Below are 23368 nucleotides of genomic sequence, written 5' to 3'. Positions count from 1 at the left end.
CAACGAACAAGACAACAAACAAACAAACAAAAAACCCTAAAAAACAACAACAAAAAAAACCAACAAGCAAACAGATGAGGAAGTCATCTGAGGGAGGCGGTCCTTAAAAAAAAACACAACTTATTATAGAAAGAACCCATTAAGACTCATTAAGAACATCCAAAGCCAACATATAAGCTGCCATAACAATAATTTATTCACCTACAGTCTACATCTAAACAAATATAATTTCTGGGTAAACACCAGGCATTAACACTAGTTCAACTGGGTGCTGCTAAAACTCCAAACTACTGCTCCTTCTAAGGCTGTGACCAAATGTAGCAGTTTATTATGCGAATCATATTCTAGCCAAGGTAATAGGAAAGTTTATGTCATATAGTACAGTGAAAAACACTTGGCAATTGTTAATTGTACCCTACAACTTACATTCATCAATTCTAACAATTTTTTTACCTCTCCATCTCCTTTTATCTCTGCTCCCCTCCCCATCAATTACAGCCTTGAACAGAGCCCCAATGATGACATAAAGCACTGAAGAGACTGGCTAGCCCCACTCTAAGTCTTCATGTGCTTTTGAAACTGTATTTCTATTTCAGGACCCATTCCTCATTCTCATTTCAAATCACATTCAGAATTGAGACATCCTTTCTCTTTTTCTCTCTTGAAGGATAGGTCCTTATAGCACATGGTCCTTACCAAGAATTTTCAGGGATCCCATTACCTACAGAATGAAGCTCATATTCATTGGCTTTCAAAGCCCTCATTTCCATTTAATTGTTTCTGACTCTTCTAAGATACGAAAAATACTTTACTCTGGCTAGATTAGCCTTATCTTTTAAAAATACCACATATAATTCCATGTCTATGCCTTCGTTCCTTTCTAAAAGCTTTTCTTTTCTATTTTCTGCCAATTCAGATCCTACCCATTTCTAAAGCTCAGCTCAAATCCCATGCCTCCTTCACGAGGCTCCCTCTAATCACTCTGGTCTCAGGGATCTTTCACTCCTTTGAATTCCCATGGTACATGTGCCTGTAACTTTATATGTCACTTAATCGCATACTGCCTTCTCTTAGTTTTACTTGCAATTGTCTTCTCTTCCCCTAAAAGACTTTACAATGCTACAGTTCTAACTTCCTATATACTCTACACAAAGATACGTATACAGCATGAATTCATAAATACTTTTGACTTTTTTTTTTTAGAAGAAATATCCTTCTCTTGTCTTTACAATTAGGGAAAAAGGAGTGCTAAGAGCAAAGTGGATCAATTGCGGGTTTATTACTCTTATATTTGAGAAGAAAAAAAAGTCTCTAAAATAACTTAATATTTCTAAAGTATTAATAATTCCAAAGTATTATTTATTAAAAGATTTCTAAAAATATCCCTTTAGATCTAAGACTAGGGTCAAGAAAATTTTTCATTCAGCATCCTAAAACCTTAAAATTAGACTCAAAGGCCCTCCGTTTTCCCTAATCTTTCAAGAAACGTCTCTTCTACTGTTAAATACCTCCTAAAAATCTATTTTCATAAAGGAATTCTGTATTAATCAGAAAAACCAGCAACCTCCATACATACAAAAAGTATTATGGATGGAGTGATACCACCATCACCACCACCACCACCACCAGGATACGGAATGATTCAAAATACTTGTCAGTGGTTTAATACACTTACCTATTGTCTAAATGACTGACACTATGTTCTCTGGAAAGTATACTGTCTTAGACAGTAGTTTCTAGAAAATAAAGGCTATACTTACAGACCTTGGCTTCATATACTATGCAAAACAGATGCTTAATAGCATTTTTTATCATGTGGAAATATTAACCTTGCCTGAACCAACCCCACAATTTAAAGCTCCCTGTAATATGCTTTTATAATACTCTACACTGCCTCTCATACACTTAGCACAAATGTAATGAATTATGTAATTTTTTTTTTTGGGTCCATCTCCTCACTAGACTAAGTTTCAATAGGGCAAAGACTTGTCTTTTTCTCTACTATATGCCTGATAACTCACATGTGCCCGGTATACAACAGGCATGGAATAAAATCTGTTGAATGAATTAATAAGCTGAGGCAGATGGACCTTCAGGGAGGTGATTGGATGTGCAACACATAATATATACAATTAGGTGAAGAGATGGAAGAAAACTGTTGTAATGTGCCAAATTCAAAGATAGAGGAGACCAAGGAGGTACAGATGAGAAGAAAAATCATACTGCCTCATAAAACACTTTGAGAAGTTAACACAACATACAGGTGAAAGCAGACTTCAAAAAGGACATAATTTCCATGGAAAACAGATGTCAAAATGTCAATGTCACAGAATTTCCCTGCAATTTTTATGGAGGCTTAGCATGAATGGAGGTATTAACTACCTCCCCCCACCAACTACGCAGGATTGACAAAACAGCGCAGTGGGGAGGGAGATACGTACTGGGCGAATGTCTGCTGAGCTCCAGCTCTGGTCTCTCCAGGCTGCTCTGAAAGTCAGGAGGCAACAGGGAAGCCACTCCCTCAGGATGGATCATCTCGTCCTCTGACTCAGCTGAGGCTTCTGCAAAGTAGATTGGGTTGGGGCAAGGAGGGAGTGAAGGGCTCAGCATGTGGGAATATGTAGCAGATGAAGGAAGTCAGGCAAAGGCACGGAAACAGAGATACATACCAAAAAGAGCACTGTACACACAGAAAAAAACTCCCTAAAATTAAGCTCTACCTCATCTAGTTGGGAGCTTAATTAATTTAAATCTCTTCCTATAGGGAGGAATCCTCTTCTAACAAGACAGTCAAGTTAAGTGTCCTCTTCCCTGCCAAAAGGTAAATAGTAACTCATTTGGCTCCATTTTAAACTACCAAATCAAGTAAGCAATAGCGTTATCCTGACTTAATCCTGAGATTGCAAAGTCAGACAAACCTATTTTCCTAGAGACAGGGAGAAGAATGAAGAACTCCTTGTAAGAAGTGAGGGTCTGGGCTTACCTTCAAGTTCTGCAGCTTCTCGAGCCTCCCTTTCCAGACGCTGCCTAAGTAGCTCCTGCTGCTTTTCCAGATACTGCTTTATGAAACTGTTCTGGCTCATTTCCTCACCAATCTGCATGAAAGAAATTTTTTAAAAAAGGAAGTCTAGGAAAGCAAACCAGGAAAATGCAAGGGAGAAAATTTCACGGAACAAGTCTACCCTTGGGTCCTATTTGGGCCCAAGAAAGATAGCAAAAATGTTGGGAGACCTTTTCCTAAGTAAGCTACTCCTATAATGAGGACCAAAATAAACAGTTACCTTGATCCACAGAAGCTGACAAGAGGAAATGCATATAATTTTTTTTTTCCCTGAGGTACCAGGAATTGAACCAAGAACCTCATATGGCAAGTCAGCACTCAACCACTGAGCCACATCGGCTTCCCTGAAGTTTTTTGTTTTGCTTGTTGTTTTTTGTTTTTTTCAGGAGGGACTGGGAACCAAGTCCGGGACCTCCCATGTTGAGGCAGGTGCTCAACTGCTCAAGCCACATCTGCTCCTAATATTTTATTTTAAATACTCAGTTTCCAACCAAAAAGTGATACTGATGTACAAATAACTTAAAATGAAAGCAAAATTCTTATAATGATGCTTTTTTGGTTGTTGTTGCTTTATCTTGCTGCACTAGCTTGCTGTGCCCGGCTGGCTTGCTGTGCGGGGCCACTCGCCATGCAGGGCTAGCTTGCTATATGGGCCAGCTCACCTTCACCAGGAGGCCCTAGGAATTGAATCCTGGACTTCCCATACGGTAGACGGGAGTGCAATCGCTTGAGCCACATCTGCTTCCCAAATTATGCTTTTTAATGAAAGATAATCTAATTTTCCTTTTAGTAGTATCAAAACCAAAAGGAAAAAAAGTACTAACTAGTTCCTCTCAAAAATCAATCTCCACCTATCCAGGTAACATTTTGTCATTAATGGACAGAGTTAACAACTCCAAAATTCAAAGTTCAAATTAAAAGTATGAAATTTTGAGACTAAAAAAAGGGATGTCCACTCAGCATTTTTATAGATTTATAATTCCATTTTCTTTGGGTGAGAGGAAATCATTGGTAACAATATTTAAAATCCAGGTGTTTATCCCTTTTCCCATTTTCAGCAACAGACACCCAAGTCATTCTGCTCTTCAGCTTTCTCTTCACAGGTCCTTCTTGCTTAGCAAGTCCTATTAGAACTCCAGAAAAAGGAAAAAACCTGCAAACTTTCTATGTTATTCGCCATCTCTCCTAAGAGTAGTAAGTTTTTATTTTCTAAGTTAAGATATGAGTCTCCTGGTACTGAATGGGAATTCATAAAGTGTAGGTGCACATATTAAATGTATGTTTCAAAAATTCTGTTAATAAAAGCAAAACTTCAAAGACTAAATTGCAGTGGGCAAAGGGAATACAATAGTAAATTGATCAACTTATGCAGTTTCTTATGCTTGTTAAAGTACTTAGCTAAACCTCTGTAAAGCTGACTAGACTGTGATACTTAGAGCTTAATGAGGTAATGATAAGGGAGTAGGGAGGGCCTCTCTTGTTTTTCCACAGTATCTTGGGACTTCATCTAGTTCTGAAGCTGCACACCATTGCACTAACAAAGACCTGAATTTTTCCTTTAAGTGTGTGACACACTATGATTAAGAGAACTTTAAAAGCTGAAAGGAACCCTAAGACATCATTCCATCGAAGAATTTTAGTTTTTTGTTTTTGGAATGATTTCTTCAAAAGAAATCTTATGCAGAAACCCAATGTATAAAGCAGATAAAGATAGATTTAATCTAGTTTAAGAGGGGGAGTATGAACCTTATTCCACTGGGAAGAAGGTATCTTCCCTAGGCTCCCAAACAGATCTGCAAAACCCCAGCAGAGCAGTTAATAAAACGATGGATCTGGTCTAACTCTTTGTCATATTACAGATAAGAAAAGTGAGTTTCTTGCTCTGAGTAACAGAGCTAATTATGATGTTTAAGAGTCACTGCATAGAAAGAGGGAGCTATTGCTTTATATCACCTGTTTGAGGTGACGTAAAGCCAGGGTATAATGGATATTGGTAATGGCAGCACAATATCATGAACTATATACTTGAAAGTGGTTAAAGTGAGAAATTAGGAGTTATATATGTAGTACTACTTTTAAAAGTTAAAAAGGAACTGCTAAAGTTAGTAGTTAACATTAGTAATAGTGGCTGATATGCAAAGGGTTGAATTCTTAGAAAATCAAGTCAAAAAAATCAGCAAGTATTTTCCGTCACTGCCCTACTGATTGTCTACTTCACATCTACACTCAAAGACATCAACTACTTTTCTCAAATAAGTGGCAAATATATGATTTAAGATCCAAGCCATGCCTTTCTGCACGCACCATTTCAAGACTGTTCTTTCCTCCAGGTCTTGTGTTCAAATGGGCTTGACTGAAATTCAACTGTTCTGGTTCAGACCAAGGGAACTAAGGAAAATATTGGCAAGGAACTAAGCATCAAATATAAAACATAACATCATTCCGTGTGTCTGTATATCCAAACAGTCCACCCCATCTAATTAACCTTTCTTACCTGTGAATTTGGCTGGAATGCAGCATGGGGTGTTGAGTGTTTTTGTAAATTTTCTAGCATTAGAGCCTGGTATAGAAAAGGGCAAAAGTCAGAAACCAGAAAGGATAACCCCTGTCCCCCAACCTCTTCATCAGATACAATGACTAGCTCTATACATTTAAAATAAACTCATTTTCCAGGGACCTCAAAGCCTTTTACTGGCACTTTTCACATTCATCTTTAGAAAACCCTTAAAGGTAGTCATGGTTACTGCTCCCAAATGCACAGATGTAAAATACAGGTACATAGAGAATCAGTGACCTGGCTATGTCATAAAATCAGTGACAGTGACAGAACCAGTACTAGAATTCCTACATCTTCTGCACTTTTGACAATTGACCTTTCTAAATTTCGTCATGTACATAAAATCTCTTCAAATACTCTAACCAGCTTCAAACACACTAAACTAACACGGGGTTCCTGGGTCTGACCTGATTGAATAAACTTGGTCAAACTGTTACCCAGGACTAGATCTATTGGAGGGAACTTGCAGTTTCCAGCAAAGTGGCATACAGATTTATCAAATTTATTAAAATTTCAGAGAGAAGGCAACAGAACAAATGTAAACTGTGGTCTGACTCAAATTCACACACAAAAAGAAATCGTCAGTTTCTGTAAAAGCAACGGTCTGCCAACTCAATCCTTGAGCCAATCCAGCCCTAATCTGTACTACCTGCCACGTACCCTAATTAATCCTAATTAAAACCGGACATACCTTCCCTCAGTTTAACCAAACTTATACCCAGCAATCCACCTATCTACCTCATGACAAACCGACCCTAATCTACTCAAGAAGATTCAAAACCCCCAAAATATACCAACCTGCCTCACTTCTGTCACCAATATTCAGCAAACTCTTATCCACTCAAATGCGGCTGGATCCCCGATATATTAAACACCCTTCTCTAACAAGTGGCTTCACATCAAGGTTTCTCTTCATCTCACCTCCTAATCTAATCCAGCAGACATTTTACTCTACCCCAATCCTATTCTTCCGGACACGATATCCAAGCCCAACGACTCCTCCGCCCAACTCAACCCCTAACTCCCACCCAGCCTAACTCGGTCCCCCCTCAGGCCAACAACGCCGGTGGTAGTAGTGGGATTTAACTCTTTGTGCAGCGCATGCGCCGAAACCATAGACACAAACAAGGAGGGGGTGGGGGAAGAAGGAAGGAGCTTAAGACACTCCGGGAGAGTAGCGCGCACCCTCCCATTTTGGGCTCGCGCCGCTGCCGTTAAGGCGGGAACCGGCGCGATCTCTACTCCAGCGTGAACCTCACCAACCACCGTGCGCGCGGGTCCCGAGGCTCGCGCTGGCGGCCTGAGCGAGCTCGCGCGGAGCCCGGACACTGCGCCTGCGCCGCGGCAGACTCGTCTCTACCGGGTCCGCTCCCCTCCGACACTCGGGCAACGCCGTCTCCTCACCCCTTTGAGCCGCTTGACCAGGGCACTCTTCTGCCCGCTCTTGGCTAGGCCTCGCTGCTCTAGTGCGGCCTTCAGGTCGGTCACCCGCAGCGCCTGAAGAGGCTTCCCGTCCAGAGTCACCTCCTCCAGCTCCGCCATCTTGCCTGAGGTACTCGGGTCCCGTCCCGGCGACTTCGGGCATCTTCGGTAATTTCCGCTACCCCCCTACGGCCGTACGGAGCTGAACCCGCCCACTGCCATAGTCAACCCCTCGATTACCACTCAGAACACCCCGGGTTCCTCCGGAACTGCTCGGGCATTTCCGTTCTCACATCGGCACCAATCGGTTCTTTCCATCCTCCCAGGATCTCCCCCTCCCTCTCACTGCTCTCTGAGCTCGGTTATTTTCGTCTGAGATTGAATCGAATCTATTCGGAAGCTCTCGACTCTGCATGACCAAAATCGGAGATATTCGGCTATCTCCGGTCCTAGGGCAGAGACGCTGAGGCCCTTGGGTGTTTGGGGCTGGTTCGGGACCGGAAGTGCGTGGGCTGCCGGGCTGGCCCTGTTTAGGGTTTTCAGGAAATTTAGAAGCGGCTTCGATATTCGGAGTACAGGGATTCTTGTGATAGCCTGCGGGTGTCTTGTGAGAGAAGAGAAGAGGTAAGCGCAGTAGACGCCCCTACCTTGGTCGGATCTGACTCAGAGTTTGCAGGTTAGCCTACGAGCGCAAGCCTTCCGTTCCCTTATAGAAACAGTTACTGCGCCCGCATTCTCTGAACCCCCGCCACTCCCATCTAAGACTATATCGCCCTTTGGGGGCCTCGAAATGCTGAGTCCTGTGATTTCACAAGTGGGCAAGTGGCAGTACCGTGTCTTTGGGCTCAAGTGTTTGAGCCTCAAAGTCGAGATTGCTTCTCCCTACGTTAGCTAACCGAAAGCGAATATAAACTTCTCCCACGACCTGTAAGGGGCAAACTTCTGTAGGAGATCAAATTAGGAGGCATTATACAGAAGTCTGTTGAGTGGGCAGGGACAAAAGCGATGAGGTAACTAATTTGGGGATTCAGACCATAAAATAATTCATGATCATTTAACGTAAACTTTGCCGTGAAAGTCGTGTGGCAAGACTCTGGAAACGTTCTCCTTTCCCCCTAATAATAGAATAAAGTTCCTTTAGGAGAAACTGCTCCTTATAGGGCCGCTGTGAAAAAGGCAGCCGCCCTGACCTGTTTTGGTAGTGATGTAATTTTTTAGTTTCCTCTCTTCATCCATACACGTCATCCCAACTTGAAGCAGAAGAAACATATAACAGTAACATCTGTCATAGATTGTTAGATTCAAACTCTGGGACCTGAAGACTATTCAAGTCCAAGTTGGCTAACCTAGTTGCATAAGTGATGCAAAATCAATGGTGGTGATGCATAGATATTATACTAAACGTCAAGGAAGATTGTTCACAGACATTAATTATGTGTGTGTGTGTGTTATAACTCTTGTTTGTTCCGTAAGTCACCAAGCCAACTAGACTCTTTTTTTTTCTCAGAGTCCCAAATAAACACCCATCTTCTCCTGGTTTTCTTGTTATGTTATCTTATTTTGGATGAGACCCTCACTCTGCTCTTTAATTACAGGAAATTTAAGGAGGTAATGGATGTTGTGAAATAGTTGGCTTTTTAAAAAGAGGCTATATGCATATTGCAAAAAAGGCTCTTTGATCAAAATTTTTCCCCCTTTTTTTCAGTCCCTAGCTCCAGAATGATTAGCATCTGGGTCCTGACCAGCTGTGTAAACTAGATTTAAAAATGTGTACCTTTTTGCACTTTAGATAAGCTGTGATAGATCAACATTAATAATTTTTCTTTACGCAACCTGGAAACATAGAAGTAGGTGCAAGAACTGTTTGATTATTTTTAGATTCTTTAAAAGAAAGATGGAGGGAGTTAGTGACTGGAGAGAGATGGATTTGAAAAAAGAGGATTGGCAAATAGGATATGAAATTTTTCTTGAGTGACTTCTCTAAGGTAATTGGATAATAACCTTTTAAAAAAGGACCCGTTTTCCCATAAATTGGATTGGTGTAAAGTAATTTTCCCAGTAGATGCTGCTGACTGGGTGTGATAGCTAGATTCAGCTCCCTGTTCCTGGGAAGCTGTACTTTGATTACTCTATTCAAATAGTGTATAACAATGCTTTTGTGTTTCAGGATGCCACGGGAATCATCTTCTGCTTCGCTGCCACTATCCTTCCCTTCTCCCTTACCCTCAGTACCAGACAATATTACTAACACTTCCCCTCCCCCAATGTCGTACATCACTTCCCAGGAGATGAAGTGTATTCTGCACTGGTTTGCCAGTTGGTCAGGTCCCCAGCGTGAACGTTTCCTAAAGGACCTGGTAGCTAAGGCAGTGCCAGGAAAATTACAGCCACTGCTGGATGGTCTGGAACAACTAAGTGTGTCTGGGTCAAACCGACCACCTTGTATCTTTGAGTGCCAGCTACGTCTTTGGGATCAGTGGTTTCGAGGTTGGGCTGAGCAAGAGCGCAATGAATTTGTCAGGCAGCTGGAGGTCAGTGAACCAGAATTTGTGGCAAAATTTTACCAAGCAGTGGCTGCTACAGCTGGTAAGGACTGATAGGCATTAAAATCAAAGAGAAGACAACCAACGGCTGATGGAGTTGAGGCCATGACCTTACAATGAGAACTCAATTCAGATGTGTCACTTAAAGATCTAGAGATGGTAACCCAGTGATCTGACTGAACTCACTGACCAGCACAATCATGTCAACTGAACTCGTCTTGTACATGTTTTTCACTTAAGAAAATCCAGGTCATCAGTGTGCCTCTTAACTTGCTTCTTTTCAAGAGATGTCAAACATCCAAGAATTTGGTGGCTTCTGTTGCAACACTAACCAAAAGAAACCAAAGCATTGTAATGCAGGTTTTGGCCTGCCATTGGCCTGTTGTGGGGGGTATAAAGTAGAACCCTTATATCCCAGAAACAAGAGAGATTAAGGGCAATAAAATGTCATGCTTTTATAGTTTAGCTGGATTCAGATGGCTGGTTTCACCACCCATACCAGATTCTGGCATAACTTTATGACTTCCCAAACTCTAGCTTTCCCAGTGATGATTTAGTAAATTTATGGAAAATCAGGAGAGTGAGATAATTAGTTACTCCCTCCTCCACTGATAATTGTGTCCAAATAGCAATGACTTTTTTGGTAAAGCATAATGTGATATACTTGGTAGCAGGTGTTCCTATAATCTAACTTTGCTCTGCAGTAATATGAACACTCTTTACAGATTGAGGGTTTATTTTTTTTTATACCAAAATAAAGTACAGATTTTCAGAATCTTAAGTCTCTGCCTTTTTTTTTCTTGCAAGGTTAGTAGAAAGCTGATATTCAGGAAAGGGGAAAGTAGATCTTAAAAGTGTAGGCATTAGATAGACTTCCCACCTAGTTGTCTCTTAAGAAATAATCCTCTGCCCTCACCCTGTCCTGTTGTAGGTAACATCACACCTCTGTTACTCCGCCAGCTGGACCCCTTGTGCCCCAGTGTACTTGGGAATGGTAAGGGGAAGATGGTCCCACCTGAAGAGTAGCTCGTTTCTGATAGGCCATGGTTCCCAGTGCACATACTAGGATAAGCAGTGTTAGACAGAGTCCCATGGACAGACCTAGATGCAACCTGGAGGACTTAGGGTCTGGAGTAGCCAGCATCCTGGAAAGATAGAAAGTATTACTTGACCTGGAATAGTGCCTAGGTTTAGTAGTTGAAGGGCTTTACCTTTATTACAATGTATAGAACTCATGAAACCCTGCTTCATTCAAGCATTCAGCTAAACAGGGAATGAAGGAATATAGAACCTGAAAGTAGGAACAAGACCAAAATCTAAGTTTTGTAACAACTTAAAATTGTGAGAAGGAACCCTTATTTGGCAGTAAGGGAAGCAGCTTATTGGAAGAGTCAGGCTATAGGGCCTAGGTAGTTGGATGAGATGTTCTGAGTATTGCCTAAGAAAAAGGGGGACTTGTGGGTCCTTACATCCTAGAGATAGGGGAACTCAATCAGGCGGTAAGGGTAAGGAGGCAGTCACAGTGATGGACCTGAGGTGATCGTGTTAGGTATCTTGGTGGTTTTCTGAAATTACCTAATTCTGTCCAGGAAAATGTACACATGAGTGAGTGCTTACTGAGTGCAATTTCAAATATCTGGACTCCAGGGATTTGAAAGAAAACCAGTTGGAAAATTATCTTACTTGCTATATTCTGCAATAAAGCTGGCTCCGCCATAATTCACTTCTATGGGCTTCGCCTGGAGAGCCATGGTCAAGGCATTGTACAGCATATCAACTGAAGGCCCTTGGCAGCCAGGAGACTTCCACATTTGCACAGTGAACACAAGATTAGCAGTAATCGATGGACTGTGGAAATAGCACCTAAATGGACATATGGATCTCTTAGTAGAGGTAGAGGTACAGTCCCTGGAAGATTGTATCTCATGAAACAGGTGCAGGCTCAGGAGTGGGATGAACAAAATCTCTTCAGAGGAGAGTTATGAAGTAAAGGACTTAAGCATTCTCCTTGGTTTGTTGTATAAATAGCTGGAACCATCCCTTTACCTGCCAGTGCCTGTTCTGCTCTGCAGAGCCTGCAGCACTGCTTCAGTCAGCTCTTCTCTCTGTTCCTTCCCCAGGGTGTACCCTTGGGGCACAGCTAATCCTAAAGACAGCTGGAATAGCAGGTCTTGGGTGGAAAGACTCACAGGTGGGGAAGTAACAGCATTGGCACCTTCGTTAGTCTGACACAGCCGGCCCCAGGGACAGAAGAGAAGACCGTAGTACCCCGGTATCTGCACACAAATGGGTAGAAGGCTTTAGTTCAAGCATCTGTCAACTACCTGCGCAAGCCCTCCTAAGGAAAATATAATCTAAATCAGAGTCATAGACTCAAAATACTTTGTAAAATATGACTGAGCATCAGAACAGGTTGACAGTACTACTGTACAAGCATCTCCCACCTTTTTGCCAATGTACCATTGCTATCTCACTGACAATACCCACCTGAATAGCCTTTCCTGGCAGGCATAGAACCCAGGGTGATCCCTTCACCTTCACCTTGTATGCTCCCCTCTCTATGCATTGGTGTAAGTAGCAACGACCAGTGAGCTCCTCTTCCTTGAGGAGTGGGTTCTGAGAGGGATGGCTGGTCTTGTCCTCAGGGAGTGGTCGTGAAGTAAGGTTGGCAAGGAAGCAACGACTGTGAGTATGGTAAATCTCTCCATAGGGATTTTCAGCCCCAGGTGGGAATCCGTTTTCCTTCTTCCAGCATTCACTCTGAAGGGCAGGCAGAAGGTAAGAGTATAGTGTTTGTCTATTGATGCCTCTCCAGGCCCATTCAGTTTCATTTTCTGCTCTCTAGTCCACTCACCCCATTGACTAAGGGCTTGTACATGCGGCAGCCTTCCAGCTTGGGGTCTGAGGAGCAGCGTCCTCTGTCCAGGTGCAGGTAGTGGCAGCCCAGCCCACTGTGTGGAAGAGATGGTAGGGTGATGCTAGGATGCTTGATAGCTGGACAGCCCCCCAGCCCGTCAGTGCACACACCTGCCAGTACAGAAGAAGTCCAAGGAATCAGTCCCACATGTGGTCACAAGCCCAAATTCCAGGCCAGCTCCTGATTGAGTGACAGGAAAAGAGTTAGAGCCTTCAAACCAAATGAAGTCTTGAACATCCCTCAGTCCAGCTATGTTTACAGCTTTAATTACACTTCAGTGGCCTAAGCAGATAATCCCTTCCAACTTCTTTCCCCCTTCCCCCTGAGCGGACTTGGGTCACAAGTTCCCCTCTGCAACTATTCCCGTAGGTCTCACCCCGGCCCCACAACAACTCCTCTGCAGCGCTGTAGTTGACTTGATACCAGCCTGAGTCTTTGAAAGCAGCAAGAGTGATTGGGTCAAGTCGAGTGCGCTGGGCACCATCAAAGATAGCAGTCATTATAGAGCCCTGGAATAGTCGGGCCTCCCAGTGTGAGGACAGAGATCCCTCCTGGAAGAAATGGCAGGTAGCTGGTTGCTACCTGGCTATTCCCTTCTTACTTCCAACATCTCAGTGTCTTCTTGTTCTTACCTCTTCTTCCAAGGGAACACCCATGGAAACCCCTTGTACTCCCAAATGTTTGGCCAGTCTGTGGCTAACAGTTGGGGTGGTAAGAAGCAGCTGCCCCCATTCATCTCGCCTTGTCACTTGTTGCCTTGTAGAACAGTTCTCTCTAACTGAGGACAGAAATAGGAGAAAGCAATATGAAGAGAGGGAAATTTAGCAAGGGTGAGGTAGAACTGGACAAATGGAGGTCATGAGATAGTGGTTCCCACTAATTGATGTTGTGGAAAGTCCTCTCCCTCATTCTTCCCATTTACCGCTGGGTCCTGAGGGGCAATCCCACCACTTCTTGAAGAGTTGTCCAGAGAATCCCAGGGTATGGAGCAATTCGTGTAGCGTGGCCTATGAATAAGCAACTGTAGAGTGAGGAGGGCTGAATTTACAGCAGGATTGACCAGTCACTCTATAGCTTCTCAGCCCAACCAGCTCTTATGAGAGCTCGAGGCATCTTCTATTCCATTTCATGGGAACCTGGGTGACTTGCTTTCCCCCCTGCCGCCACCCCCACCTGTTTGCTTCTCCCTTCTCATCATGCAGCAGTCACCATGACAATGTCACTCTGGCTGAGGCTGGGGCTGGTGAGATGTTCGGCACAGTAGACAATGGTACCAGCAAGGGGCCTATCTTCTGAGTCCAGCTGGCAGCAGGCAGCATAGGCTATGATAGAGGGCTGTGGGTGTGCCATGACAAGATATGAGTGGTTAGGAGGGAAGCAGGGTAATGTGGAGAGAAGAAATCTTAGTGAAAATGGAGGCCCAAGGGGCTCTGCAAAGTTCTGAAGGTGTGGTACTATCAAGGGATAGCTTTTTTTTGCCCCCACCCGAACGTCATCAGCATACTCCAATTCATCCTAAATAAGCACAATTTAATAAAAAATCTGCTCTCTATGCTTTCTACCCACCCGCCATGAGATTTTGGATTAAGAGAAGCAGTGCAAGGAAAATGAATTTGATTTGAACCTCACCTCTTGGTGGCACTTGGGCGTGTGAGCAACCCTCACATACAGGAGAAAATCAGCATTTTGGACCCCGGGCCCATCTGGCTGGACCAGTTGTGGAGGACCCTGCTCTGGCCACAAGGCATAACCATGGAGATGGGCGTCAGGGATCTGGTGGAAAAATGTAGCACCATTCTTAGCAGATGGGCTAGGAGATAGGACAGGAGGAAACTGGGGACTAGGAGTAGGGGTTCAGTGAGTCTCTTTTGAGTCTGCTTTAGTGTCATCTAAGCAGTGGTTAGAATACAGCCTTGACTGAGAGCAGATGTGGCTCAAGTGATAAGACCTCCACCGTACCATATGGGAGGACCTGGGTTCGATCCCTGGAGCCTTCTGGTGAAAAAGGAGAGTAAGGATGCTTGTGTGGCGAGCCAGTGCCCATGCGGGTGCCCACACAGGAAGCGAAGTGCCCATGTGGTGAGTCAAGTGCCTGTGCGGTGAGCCAAGTGCCCACTTGAGTGCCCATGTGGTGAGCCAGTGCCGACATGGTGAGCTTAGTGCCTGCATGAATGCCTGCTTGGTGAGCCAGTGCCCGCGTGGTGAGCCAGTGCCCACGTGGTGAACCAGTGCCCATGCAAGTGAGTCATGCAGCAAGATGATGACACAACAAAAGAGAGATGAAGAGGAGAGTCAAGGTGAACCACAGCAGAGACCAGGAACTGAGGTGGCAGGATTGACAGGGAACCTCTCTCCACATCAGAGGTCCCCAGAATCAAATCCCAGTGAATCCTAGAGGAAAAAGACAAGAAGAGAAGAGAAAAAGAGAAAAAGATACAGAAGATCTCACAACGAATGGACATAGACAGCAAAAGCAGCAAGGCAGGGGAGGGGAAGGGGTAAAAAAAGAATGCGGTCCTGAATCCTAAACCCTGAATCTCTGAGTCTCTAATTTAATAAATTGAGGGAGGAGGAATTTAGGAATCCGTATTGTTAAGAAGCACATGAGAAGAGAAAAAAAAGAACAACAACAACAAATTCAAAAAAGAAACAACAAAAGAAGCACATGAGGGCTCAAGCTGTTGAGTGTGTGCTTCCCACATGGGAGGTCCTGGGTTCAATCTCCTGCCCTGGTACCTCAAAAAAAAAAAAAAAAAAAAAGAGAAGCACATAAAGTAATTCTGATACTGGTAGTCTTAGAGAGGTCTAAGCAGGCTAGAAATCTTCAGCTCCCCAAATCAGAGAAATTCTTACCTTCACTTCCAGGCAACTCTCTCCATTGTACCCTGGGTTCAAGAGGCTGCACCTGCCAAGAATGAATATCTGGAGGTGAGCTGGAGATATTTCTGGGTATCAACAAAGAGGTATTGAATACACTCTTTTTTTTTTTTTTTTTTTTGAGGTACCGGGGTCAGGGATTGAGCCAGGACCTGGTATGTGGGAAGCCAGCGCTCAGTCACTGAGCTACATGGGCTCTCTTGGGTTCACTTTTTCGTTTGTTTGCTTTTTTTTTTTTTTGGTTTTAGGAGGCACCGGGACCGAACCTGGGATCTCCCATGTGGAAAGCAGGTGCTCAACTGCTTGAGCCACATCTGCTCCCTGAATACATTCTTAATGACTTGAACTCACCTGTGGTAGTTTGGGGTCTCTGGGTCTCCCCAGACAGCATGGCAGTACTGTGCAGGGTCTCGACTCAGAAGCAGGGGTCCTTGCACTGGAGGGACTTAACAAGTCAAGAGGTTAGTTTCACCTCAGTACGGTCGAGTTGAGTTTTATTTGCTGTGTTGGTCTTCCTGCCCTGGTCTTCTCTGTTCCTCAGCCCTCCCTACCAGGTCCATTTTCTCACCCACCTGCTAGAATACCCTGGATTCGCTGAGTGGCCTCTCTTACTGCAGTCACTGCTCGGGATCCCCTTCTCATCTCATCTCCCTTAGGATCCCACACTCCGTCTGCTCCAGGGTCTCCTATGTAACAGGTTTGGATTCGGAGGGGTTGAGGATTATGGGAGTCAGGGAGGGTGAGGAAAGAAGAGCGGAATTTGGAGGGAGGTTGGGGTAAAGTGGGCCTGAGAAGGCGCGTAGACCTCTGTATCTCATCATGTAGACATCTGCTTGTGGCATCTCCCAGGAGGAGCAGCAGCAGCAGCAGCAGCAGCCACATCTCTCTCATTATCTCTCCCCACCCTGCGCCGGAGCCTGTCTTCTGCTCGCTTCTTTCCTGGCTCACTTATTTCTAGCTTTCTTCTCCCCTCTCTCTCTCTGTATCCCCTCCACCACTCATGCTTGTTTTTTTTTAAGGTTTGAGTGTTGTTGACTAAATCTACAGTTCCCTGCCAGGAGGCCAGATGTGAACCGCAAGGGTGCCAGAGGTGGAAGGCTAGGGGAGGAGAAATGCTATTCTTGAGGTCTCAGGTGACCTTTCCAAAGGAGCCTGCCTCATTCAGGATGGAAACCTTTCCCCACCCTCTTCCATCCCTCATTCTAATTCCCCTGACATTTGTTTTGTTTTGTATTGAGATACCAGGGCTGGGGATTGGAACTGGGACCTCATATGTGGGAAGCTAGTGCTCAACCACTGAGTGACATCTGCTCCCCTGATTTGCTTGTTTGTTTGTTTTGTTTTTAGGAGGCACCGGGACTGAACCTGGGACCTCCCATATGGGAAGCAGGTGCTCAAACACTTGAGCCACAGCCATTCCCCTCCCAGACTTTTTTTTTTAAAGGAAGTATCAGAGATTCAACCCAGGACTTCATATATGGGAAGCAGGTGCTCAACCACTGAGCTGTATCTGCTCCCCACCTCCCAGACCTTCTGAGTGGGGAACCTTGGAAGCTTCCTGGAACTAAAAAATTGATGCCAACATAATGTGTTTGTGTTGAAGACCATTCTTTGCTTCACAGATGATTGTCTACCTCATCTGAGATGGGCTAACAAGACTTTTGCACTCCATAGCTCCTGATAACAGAGTTGGGTGGACTCTAACTAAACTGCAAGACTTTGAAGCATCTTCTCCACCTGTGTAGGACACTTTGTATGTGCTCAACAATTACATGTTAATTGATTGACACTTCCTATGAGAGGCTGTTGTATTAGGTCTGCAGGGTCTCACAGAAGAGTTTATAGGCATGGTGGGGAGGAAAAGTATGCTTTTGAAATGGAAGTCAACAGATGTCCAAAGGTGTTCTACGAAACTCTTGGGACTCCCTTTGTTTTCTTGGCACATGCTGTGCTTTCACATCCTGTTTCCCCAGGCTGGATAGCTCCCCTCCAAGTCTGCCTGGCTAATCCCTACCTTTCCTGTGATTACTCTGGGGAGCCTTTTATTAACATCTCCTGCTCAAATTCCACACCTGCCAGAGTGGGAGGGGGACCATTCACTGGAGGGGCTTCTTCCAGCTCCTAACAGAACATTTCTTATTCTCTATTATAATAGCTTAGTAGCTCTCCATCTACATCCTGAACTCCTTGAAGGTGGGCTACTTCCTGTCTGTCTTTGTATCCATAGTGCTTGGCGTGGCCCTTAGGGCCTAGTCTACAGTTTGTGAATGAGAAACAGAGTCTAACCCCATTATTTAACTTTTGAAGAAGCAGTTCAGGAAGGTGACATAGCTAATTAGTGACAGAAACCTTTGCTGTTTAGGGAGGGGCTGCTGACTTCCTAGGGAGGCTGGATCTTATACTCAGAAGAACCAGAGCTAAGGCTGGAATGATTGCTTATAAGGGAGCACCCAAACTTGGTTCAAACTGACTCTGCCACTTTCTAGCCATGTAACTGGCCAAGTGCCTCAGTTTCCCATCTGTAAAATGGGGATGATAATTGTACTTGCCTGATAAGGTTGTTATGAGGAGTAAGTGAATATTTGTAAAGTGCTGATAATATTTGCCAGCTCATGGTAAATACTAAGTCAAGGAAAGAGTACATTTTATACATAAAATTTCAGCTGGGTGGAGAAATGTTTTTTGTATTTTTAAAATCAATATGTGTACAAATCTTTAGAGGACTCTTGTTCTTTCTCTAAGAGAAATCTAGTTTTTTTTCTCCAAGTGTCTGGAATCTTTTTTTTTTTTTTTTTTCTGAATTATTGGGCTGGCCCAGTCTGGGAAAAAACTCTTAAGATTTGTGTGGTGACTTCAAGGTCTGGTTGGCTCTCACTAGGTTTTCTGGCCTAAGTTTGCAGCAACTCCTGAAGCTTTACTGCCCCCTTGTGGTTATACTGATGGGGCGTGCCCAGGCCTGAGAGGGGCTGAACTTCACTTCATATAAGTGTGCATGTAAACACCTTGTGTTGCTTCTGCTAGAACACTTCTTTCCCGCCTTTGCCTGGCAAATTCTTCCTCATCTTTCTTTATCCAGAACAGAAGTGAAGTGCTTGTTGAGACTTTTCTCCCAGGCAGTGTTAGTTGCATATCTTTTATTTCTCTGACGTAACAAAATTAGCCTGGGATTTATTTCTGTGTTTGTTTTCCCTGCTTGACTGTGGGCAGGGACTGAGTCTTATTCATCTCTGCATCTCTGGAGAGGGATGCAGTAGGTACAGAGAGATAATGAAGGTGATCAGATGAAGGGGTGGAAAAAAGGAGTCAGGAGAGAGGAGGAGAAGAATAATCATTTTATTGAGCCCTTGTTTTGTGGCCAGACATTGTTCCAAGCATTTTATACCCATGTAGTCCTTCCAGCAACCTGATACTATAGGTATTATTATTATTACTAATGTCACAATTTTACAACTGAGGCACAGCAAAATTAGGCAACTTGCCTCAATGGCAGGGTGGGATTTGAACCCAAGTAGTCAGGCTCTAGAGCGCAGGCTTTAACTCTGGGTGGGAGAGAGGAAATAAAATTTTGATGAGCAGAACCAGGATGAGAAGACGAGGATGATACAAAAAGGTGGAGGCATGAGAGAGAATGGGAATAAGGAGGGAGGATGAAGGTGATGAAAGAAGGTGGGGCTATGCTACATGAAAGAATGGATAATCGAGAGGCTGGGGCTGAAGGGGACGAAGGCAACAAGGAGAGTGTGGAGGTAGGGAAATTATGTAGAGATGAGGAGAGAGCAGATGTTGATGAGGAATGGGGTGGAGGTGAAAGAGGATGTGGATGTGGAGAGGGGATGGAGGCGAGGATGGCAGCAATCCCAGGGGAGTCATTGTTCATATGGGTGCTCTACCCAACAGGCCTAACTCCCAGTTCCTCTGTCCTCTCATTCTCCTCCATTATGCTTCCTCCCAAGTCATACCTGAACCTTATTACACCAGAAACTGCAGCACCTATGAAATGACTGAATCGAACTTCACATTCTCTAATAAGCCTTTCCTTATGGTTTCTTTGCTCCAGTGGGCTCACAGCAGCTGTTCTTTAAGCTCACCAAGGATCCACTGACCCTTCCACTTTTGCCATCAGCCCCCATCCTGATCTACCTTAGGTTCCAGGTTTGCCACGACAATTCCCCCTTTGTAAATGCCTTCAACTCCCTTGCCTGTCTGTTCTTTCCATTCCACCTCTAGGTGAGCCCAAAAGCGTCTTCTCTACACTTGCCGAAAACCAGCTAAGAATAACAGAAGTAATTCATCCCACAAGACAGACTGTTGTCACTCTAAAATGATCACTAACTTCAATTGGGTGCTCCCAAGTCAGAAATCTCAGCAATCAGCTCCTTCTTCCACTCTCAGCAACTAGGATTTTGCACCTGCAAGTCTTCAGCCTCCCCTCCTGCTCACTTTTATTTGCCTCTTCTTTCATGTTGAAATAGAAGCCACGAGACAGGAACAACCTCAGCCTGCTACCAACCTATTTGTATCTGCTGCCATCTCTTCCCTTTCTTCTTAAAGGTCCTCTTCCTTTGGAGGTCAGTCCTCTCCTGAGCTCTGAATCTCATCTGAGAGAGATCTGGCCTCAGCCTCCTCTCCGACTTTATCCCGGTGTCTCTCTGTCCTCCTCTTCCCTTATGTCCCCATTAGTGGCTAATCTGCTCCCTCCCCTCCTTCCTCAGCCTTCGGTCAGTAAATGGAAAGGACCTACTTTAGGGCCTAGGCATACACTTCTCTCTGCTGGGAACTCCTGCCTTTTGCCAGACTAACTTCTCCACTCCTGCTTATATGTTTATTTCCTCAAGGAAGACTTTCCTGACCTCCAAATTTAAACCAGGCGTACTTGTTAGTATCTGTCATCAGCCACCCCTTCCCTTTTGCCACATGGCACTGCTCAGAATTTAAATTATATATTTATTTGTAGTATGTTGTTTGTCTGTCCCCCTCCCTAATTTGTGAACATGACAAGGGCAGTGACTGTCCTCCAGTAGCTCCTATAACAATCAAAGTGCCAGGCCCAGAGTAGATGTTTAATGAGGCTTTTGTTTGCTTGTTTGTTTTAGCAAATGAACGAATGAATGAATGTGGTGAGAAGGCAGGAAGGTGGTGAAGGAAGAGGAATGGTGAGGATAGAAGATGGAAGGTGAGAAGAGTGGATGGAGGGTGAGGGGAGAGGATGGGGGTGAGAACAGTGTGCAAAGGTGAGGCTGGAGGTGGAGGGGAGAAGAGTGAGGAGAGGGCCGGGGAGAAGGGGTCTTCATGCTGGGCCTGAGTAAGCTTCCAGACTCTGGGTGGACTCCCTCACGACCTCTGTCTCTTGGGGCCATGCTGCTTGTGAGGTTTGAGGGCAGGGCGGGAGGGCGGGGCTAGACTTTTATCTCCAGGGCACAGCCCTAACCTCAGATGGTGACAGAGCTGGAGCCAGCAGGGGTTTTGCAAACCGTCCCGATTGCAGCAGGCCAGCAGCCTAGCTCAGGACCGGCGGGTGGGGCCTGGGCTTATCTCCCTAGTACAGTCCTAACCTCAGATGGTGACAAAGCGGGAGTAGCAGGCGTTTTGCAAACCGTCCCGATTGCAGCAGGGTTGGATGGCCTGGCCAGGGGTGACAGCGCTAGGTGTGAGAGGCAACAGGAGTTTGGACAGTTTGGGGCTTCAGGGTGAAGCTTACCTTGTGGGATGTGGGGCGGTGGTGGTGGATTATTCTATGTACAGTTTGCCTCTGCCTACCTCAGAGCTCTGTTTCTTTCTAAAACAGAAGGCAGGAAAAGAAAAGGGAGGCTAGAGCTCTGCAGTGGGTCAGGTCTCTTCCTAATAGGAAGACTTCCCTTTCCTAGGTGGTAGAGTCCTTCTGCTGTTCCCTGAAGGCAGAATGGATGGCCAGTTGCAGCCATTTTCCTCTGAAAATCTCCACCCCCTCCTCACAGGTAACCTCCAGGTGTTTCTCATGTACCTTTGAGGTTTTTCTGAGGCCAGGCCAGGCCTGCATGTAGGAGCAATTGGCAGGGTCCAGCCAGGTTGGACCACTCCCACTTTCTAGCAGTCCTGGGAGGTCTGCCTGCTGGGGGCTGTGAAGACACTGGGAAGTGACTGGTGTGTGCACGAAGAGGTGCACAGGCCCTCTGCCAGCTCTGGCAATTGTTGCCTCAGCATCTCCTATATGGCACCTTGCATCCCATAGCCCCCTCACTGGTGTGGGGCAGGGCAGGGGGTGGAGGTGAAGAGGCCCCTTTCCACCCCCACAACCCCAACCGGGATCTTGCAACACTGGGATGGGGGCCCTGGGGGCCCAGGCATGTGGCAATCCAGGGGGCTGGGGGGTGGGGAGGTGTGCACCGAGCAGGGGGAGCAGCTTTCACAAGCTGCCGCTACCGTCGACTGACCTTGGCAGGCTCACCTTGGGCAGCTTCCGCCCTCTCCGCGGTCTCTCCCCACAGCCTTCCTTCTCCTCTGCAGCTTCCCTGTGACCTGGAGATCTTCTCAGCCCAGGACTCTCGTCCTAGTACCCAGTTCTGCTCGGGAAGAAAGAGCGGGCCTTGTGCTATGAATTCTAAAGCAGTCGGAATGCATGGGTTTGTTTTTGGAAATCTTGATTTGCTGATGTACAGGTGGCCCGGGTCCTGTGCCTTTCCCCAGGCAGGGTTGGATAACTGCCCTTCCCCAGCCCCTCTCTCTGCAGCAGCTGCTGCTGGAGGTAAGAGGAGGGGATTGGGCGTGGAGGGAAGCAGACCCCGAGGGCGAAGAGAGGCTGAGGGAAGGAAAAGGGTCATTTGCGACTCTATTCTGGAGTGAAGGAGGATATTTTTCTTACTCATTCCCTTTCTTCTTTCTGTTCAGCTAGCTACACTTGGCTTCCTTTCTTTTTCTTGATCTCCCCACCCCTCAGGGTGTTACATTTATTTGCTCTGCCATCTGCTCATCCTTTTTCTCAGTTCTGTACATCTTCCTTCTCATTTTCTAGGTTTCGGCTTGAATGCCATCTCCTTAGAGAGGCCTTCCTTGATCATCCCAGCTAAAATAGCCTCCCTGCCAGTTCGTTTTTCCAGTGGGCATATTCAAGCGGGGTAATGAAGAGAATGTAATGAAGGCACTTTATAAAGGCATGCCCAAGGTTCAGGGAGAGCAACAGGGTGTGGGGAAGCCCCCTGGGCTAGTCACGCAGGGGAGCCACTGCCACCCACAGGCTGTGAAGCCAGGACCCCGTGGAAGAAGCGTGTGGAGAGGGGCCTGTCTGGGAGAGTGGGGAGAGACCCCTAAGGTCCCTCGCCTCCTGCCAGGGTCCCCCTCCTGTTGGATGCCTGTTGATGTGGGCAGCCTTCTGGGGACAGAGTGAGGTGATAAAGGGTAGGGAGGAGATCTGGAGAGGCAAATGGAATACCTCCAGCACACTTATTTGTTTTTTTCTTATTCCTTCAGCTAAGAACTGAGCTTGTCTTGTTCACCACAGTATTCTCAGCACCTAGCTAGGGCCTGGTACATAAAAGATGCTCAAAAATTCTTGACTAAGTTACTTTGGCCTAAACAAATTCAGGTCCTGTTAAAAGCCTGCATTCAGAAGGTGTGACTTTGGGCTACCTGCCTCTCCTTGACTGGTGATGATCTGGTGAAAAGGACTGGGATGTGCTGGCTGCTGTGCCTTATGCTGGGAACTGCTGTCTTCTCTCAGATGCCTCTCCAGGCTGAGTGCTTATCAGAAAGCCTCTGCCAGGCACCAGCCCCGAGGAGCTGGCAGGGGAGGGGGAACTGGGGAAGACCAGTTCAGAGGTGTGGGAAAGAAACTTGGGGCTGATGCTGAAGCAACCCAGGTCCTACCACCCAGAACCTTGAGGATAAGTCAAGGGGCAGTGGTCTTGAACTGAGAGGAGGAAATCCGGAGGTTGAGTCACTTACCATGTTCTGTACTAACCCCCCTTATGCAACTCATCCCCCTGGGCTAAAAGGAAGGTACAAGGATTCTCCCAGGC

General features: G+C 45.5%; 2 protein-coding genes and 1 non-coding gene across 7 annotated transcripts in view; 1 reads left to right on the top strand and 2 right to left on the bottom strand.

Moving 5' to 3' along the window:
* Positions 1 to 7290, bottom strand: part of ACIN1 (apoptotic chromatin condensation inducer 1) — a 31977-nt gene extending 24687 nt beyond the window's left edge. For 3 of the 5 annotated variants that reach the window (XM_058293728.1, XM_058293727.1, XM_058293729.1), the window contains exons 1-4: positions 7023 to 7276; positions 5556 to 5621; positions 2984 to 3095; positions 2442 to 2561 (exon numbers count right to left, since the gene is read on the bottom strand). In XM_058293728.1, the coding sequence (XP_058149711.1) occupies positions 2442 to 2561; positions 2984 to 3095; positions 5556 to 5621; positions 7023 to 7160 (436 nt within the window). In that variant the 5' untranslated portion in view covers positions 7161 to 7276. Of the gene's footprint in view, positions 1 to 2441; positions 2562 to 2983; positions 3096 to 5555; positions 5622 to 7022 lie in introns of all 5 variants that reach the window. The other 2 variants (XM_004474552.4, XM_058293730.1) reach the window with 2 other exon arrangements.
* On the top strand, positions 7125 to 21970 carry LOC101413187 (uncharacterized). Its single transcript, XR_009185043.2, has 5 exons — positions 7125 to 7208; positions 15366 to 15428; positions 20471 to 20550; positions 21242 to 21331; positions 21861 to 21970. It is a non-coding gene; the product is annotated as an uncharacterized protein (transcript).
* On the bottom strand, positions 10505 to 16259 carry CIROP (ciliated left-right organizer metallopeptidase). The gene is made up of 14 exons (XM_058293731.1): positions 15950 to 16259; positions 15729 to 15822; positions 15354 to 15405; positions 14130 to 14273; positions 13710 to 13835; positions 13423 to 13507; positions 13133 to 13278; positions 12877 to 13051; positions 12611 to 12680; positions 12438 to 12534; positions 12071 to 12343; positions 11630 to 11859; positions 11267 to 11446; positions 10505 to 10728 (listed from the first exon to the last, which is right to left on the bottom strand). Exons 1-14 carry the CDS (start codon positions 16257 to 16259, stop codon positions 10521 to 10523), a joined length of 2190 nt encoding a protein of 729 aa, XP_058149714.1. The 3' UTR covers positions 10505 to 10520.
* Positions 21971 to 23368: the final 1398 nt, after the last annotated feature.

This window comes from Dasypus novemcinctus, chromosome 3 (assembly GCF_030445035.2).
Source record: "Dasypus novemcinctus isolate mDasNov1 chromosome 3, mDasNov1.1.hap2, whole genome shotgun sequence".
Lineage (NCBI taxonomy): Eukaryota > Metazoa > Chordata > Mammalia > Cingulata > Dasypodidae > Dasypus > Dasypus novemcinctus.
This window is presented reverse-complemented; position numbering and strand designations above follow the sequence as displayed.

What these genes read in the sequence shown, in the direction of transcription:
- CIROP (XM_058293731.1), bottom strand. Translation starts at nt 16,259, where the DNA reads ATGTGGCTGCTGCTGCTGCTGCTGCTGCTCCTCCTGGGAGATGCCACA. An exon ending in GCCAGAGTGACATTGTCATG is followed by an intron (nt 13,508 to 13,709) that starts GTGACTGCTGCA and finishes GCTTATTCATAG; the next exon opens with GCCACGCTACACGAATTGCT. An exon ending in TTTATTGCAGAATATAGCAA is followed by an intron (nt 10,729 to 11,266) that starts GTAAGATAATTT and finishes CTATCTTTCCAG; the next exon opens with GATGCTGGCTACTCCAGACC.